Source organism: Emiliania huxleyi, assembly GCF_000372725.1.
Source record: "Emiliania huxleyi CCMP1516 unplaced genomic scaffold EMIHUscaffold_371, whole genome shotgun sequence".
NCBI classification, from domain to species: domain Eukaryota; phylum Haptophyta; order Isochrysidales; family Noelaerhabdaceae; genus Emiliania; species Emiliania huxleyi.
Window position 1 is genome coordinate 21,810 of NW_005199188.1, and position 3,652 is coordinate 25,461.

At 67.7% G+C, this 3,652-nt stretch overlaps 3 protein-coding genes across 3 annotated transcripts in view; 1 reads left to right on the forward strand and 2 right to left on the reverse strand.

The window, feature by feature from the left end:
• Window positions 1-236: 236 nt before the first annotated feature.
• On the forward strand, window positions 237-1,384 carry EMIHUDRAFT_242874 (hypothetical protein; the record flags this gene model as incomplete). The annotated part of the gene is made up of 2 exons (XM_005771755.1): window positions 237-507; window positions 627-1,384. The coding sequence occupies 2 exons, from the start codon at window positions 237-239 to the stop codon at window positions 1,382-1,384; spliced, it is 1,029 nt and encodes a 342-aa protein (XP_005771812.1).
• Window positions 1,385-1,660: 276 nt separating this feature from the next.
• EMIHUDRAFT_117970 (hypothetical protein) lies at window positions 1,661-3,010 on the reverse strand (the record flags this gene model as incomplete). The annotated part of the gene is made up of 3 exons (XM_005771756.1): window positions 1,661-1,849; window positions 1,922-1,987; window positions 2,048-3,010. 3 exons carry the CDS (start codon window positions 3,008-3,010, stop codon window positions 1,661-1,663), a joined length of 1,218 nt encoding a protein of 405 aa, XP_005771813.1.
• A 256-nt stretch (window positions 3,011-3,266) lies between these two features.
• EMIHUDRAFT_242876 (hypothetical protein) overlaps window positions 3,267-3,652 on the reverse strand; it is a gene marked incomplete at both ends in the record, with an annotated part of 2,548 nt that continues 2,162 nt past the window's right edge. Inside the window, one exon of the mRNA XM_005771757.1 lies at window positions 3,267-3,557. Within this exon, the coding sequence (XP_005771814.1) occupies window positions 3,267-3,557 (291 nt within the window). The remainder of the gene's footprint in view (window positions 3,558-3,652) is intronic.

Consider the following 3,652-nt stretch of genomic DNA (forward strand, 5'->3'; position numbering starts at 1 on the left):
ATGTGCGGTTACTGACTGCACTCCTCTGCCCGTGGTCAGACGGAAACCGGTGATGCAGAGGCGGCGGTATTCGTGGACTAGCTGCTCCCTCCCCATGCCCCGGACCTCCTCTACTCGAGTAGCACGGCTTCGTCCAGGGTCGTGCTTGAATTCCTTATTGTCGCGCGAACTGTTAGTCGGGGGACGGGCGTAGCCGACGTCCATAGTCAAGCCCATCGCCCGTGCGCAAGCGCCGCATGCTCGTCCTGCTCGAACTCACCCCGCTGACCCAGCAGCCGCCGACGTGGGTAAAGCCCTCGTCACGACGGTGGAAGCGCCGGCGCGCACTCAGTCTCTCGGCGCCATCGCGCCTGACCGACGCAAACAGCACGAGCAGGAACTCCAACATCACCACCATCGTGACTGACGCACCTGGCCCGCACATGGCTTACGGGTTCCTCTCCATCACCCTCGCCTCGCTGCGAATCCTTCCTTTGCTCGCCGAACGCGTTCGGCTCGTGTTTGACGGTGCGCTGGCGTTGGTTAATTACTGAGAACAGCCCGACCAGTGACTGAAGACGCTATGGGTGCACACCCTCGTGCTCTGTCCCCTCCATGCTCTCAAAAGGAGTGCCACCCTCCTTCAGGTGCATCGATCAGCCCCGGCCTCAGGCTGGCACCGCACTGCTCGAAGGAGGCCGACGCGGCCGCCTACGCCGCGTACAAACGCCAGTCCATCGACAAGGCGAGCGGCGAGCTGCCGCACGGGGCTCAGGTGATTGAGCTGCCTCACCGTGCCTGCCTATCCGGCTCCATAAGGGCCGGTATGGCTGGCGTGAGCACCCCCTTCGTCGCCGTCCTGCAAAACGACATGCCAGTGAAGAGAAAATTCGACCTGTTCGCTCTTTTGGCGCTGATGGAGACGGAGCCGCGCGTAGAGAAGGTCCACTTCTCCGTCGGCATCAACCGGTGCCACGTCAGGAACTCCAAGGTGGTGTGCAAGGCACATCGAAGGATGGGACGCGCGAGCAACGTCTCGTACGCGCAGGAGAAGGGCGGAGGCGTCCTAACGAGGCTGACGCCCGTGCAGCAGTGGTTCGACGGCAACCATGTTGCCAGGCTCACCCACTACCAGCGCGTGCTCTCCATCGTGCCTGACGGCGTCTTCATGGAGGACAGGATGTTTTGCAAGCCGTGGGCCAACCACTCGCTGTGGGGCACCTTCCTGCTCGGGGCTCCCGATGACGGCCACTACTCCGGCCATCTCAACGGCGGCGGCCACAGAGCCCAGGGCTGCATGCAGCCTCCGTTTGGGGAGGGCAGCGGCCTTGTTGGAGGGGGCGGCGGCGGTGCGACAGTCGCGCTCCACAGCCTCCAGCCCGTGTATGCCATGCCAGTCACGTGAAAGGTAGTACTAGTAGACAGATCAGTGGGCGTCTTTGCGCTCGCGGATTTGGGTTCCTGCATCCAGCCTGCATGTGTGCTAAGCCCGCCATATCCTAACTGTGAGCGGCCACGCACACACCTTGGGCTCTGTAGCTCCATAGGCGGTCATAGCAGGTGCTCTCATATGATAATTGTGTGTACGGCTTTACCGTACGAACCGCGGTCGTACACGTGGTTTTCACTAGGGGTTTCAGAGACAGAGGACACCGAACGGATTCAAGCTGAAACACCGAGGTCACACGCGGCCCTCCCGGCTCGCCTTTCGCTCCTCCAGCGTGGCGCGCAGCTGCCGCCGCACCTCCTCCCTCTCCTCCGCAGTGAGCGGTCTCATATCGCCCGTCGCCGGCCTCCCTTCCGGCGTGCCCTCCCGCTCCGGCCGCTGAGCGAGTCGGTAGCGGCCTTTCCGGTCGGGCGGCAGCAGCTCCTAAGGAACGGCCCAAAAGGACAGTTCAGAAGAGGTTCAGGGAAGAGGCGCCTGCGGTCGTGCGGGCGGCACCTCCGACAGAACCGCCTGCGCCAGCGCCTTGTCGAGGCGCGCGTCGCCTCCTCGCACCCCAACAGCCTATACGCCACATGCCGACGCCGAGTGACAAAGTCTCGGCCGCGTCTCCGCCCCGCGCACTCGCCGTCTCCGCGCCGTCTCGAACTTGCCGCGGTACGGACCGCCGGCGTTCCACGGCCGCACCGCGCCCGGGTCGTCGGCGGCCGCCTGGCCAACCTTGCAGCCCTCCTCGAGCGGCCTGCCCGCCGCGGTCGCGGCCGTCGTGCTGAACCAGCGCGCGGCAATGTACCCCTTCACCCAAGCGAGGCTCGCCCCTCCGCCCTCGCCGTCTCCTCTCCGCGCCGCCGCCTCGACCGCCTCCATCGCCATCACCGGCCACGGCGGCGGGCGAGCGCCCTCCTCGCCCGCTGCCGCCTCTGGCGCCTGGACGGCTCTCGCCCGCCGCTGCGCTGCCGCCTCCTCTTGCTTGGCCGCGACAGCGTTCGCCTCAGCGAGCGCCTCCTCGACCGTGGTGTCGCGCTGCGGAGGCGCGGCCGCGGCGACGGCAGGCACGCGGCCGCCAGCCCGCACGGCGGCACCGCCGTCCTCCTCGCCCTCCTCCTCGCCGCTGCTCGTCTCGTCGCCGTCGCTCCCGCCGAGGAGCAGGCCGGAGAAGGCATTGCAAGGCGCGCCGCCAGCCTCCTCCTCCTCCTCCTCCTCCTCCTCTGAGGAGGAGGAGCCCTGCTCGTCCGAGGCCGCGTTCAGCGCCGCCCGAAGCCTGTCTGCAGCCTCGACGGCTGCGGAGGCGGCCTCGTCGCGAGCCGCCTTTGCACGGGCCGCCTCCTCCGCCGCCACGGCGGCCGCCGCCTCGCGTGCCTTCCTCCGCGCCTCCTTTTTACTCATGGGTGCGCCATCGCACTCCTGCGCTGGCGCTGCTACGACGGCTGGCTCCGCTGCCTCGACCTTGTCCTGCCTCCGGCTCGGCTGCGCTGGCCCGAGCACGTCAGCCGCTCGAACCTTCTTTGGCTTCAGCTTCTTCTTCGAGTAAGGCTTGCCGTCCGCAGCCGGCTCCGAGGGCGCTGCTCGTCGCTCCCGACCGTGCATGCGAACCCGGGAAAACCAGCGAGGCACGCACCGCGCCGTGACCTGTGCAAAAAAGAAAAATAAAAGCACCGCAAAAAGAAACCGCACGGGCGCCGACTCTCGCTTTTGTTCCATGCACAACGAGATCGCTGTCCTCTCAGGGCGCGTAGTCTCAGCAGTCCCCACCTGGACCTGCTCCGGCCCTGTCCCACCGGGTGGGACGGTGTGAGCCGCTGCCGACGGCCGACGGTGGCGGGCGGCGCAAGCGCCGCGCTCTTCAGCGTGCGTTCGCCTCTTCCCACTCCCGGATCATCCGGCGCAGCGTGTGGTTGGGGGCGAGGAAGCTGTGCACGAGCGCCTCGCCCGTCATCGGGCTCGTCGACTTGGTCGCGAGCCAGCGCTCGATCGCCGACCGCTCGTACGAATGCCCGTCCGCCGCCATCACCGGGTCGCTCATGAGCTCGGTCGTGATCGGGCAGATGAAGTCGGCCGGCGGCTCCTCCTCCCTCGGAGCCGGCGCCTCTGCAGCCGACGACGGCCCTTGTGCCTCCGCCGCCCGCCTCTCGTCCTCCAGCCTCGCGCTCTCCTCGAGCGCCGCCGCAAGCTCCGCCTCCTCCGCCGCCGCCACCGCGTCCTGCCGCCGCCTCCTCTGCCGGCGCCTCG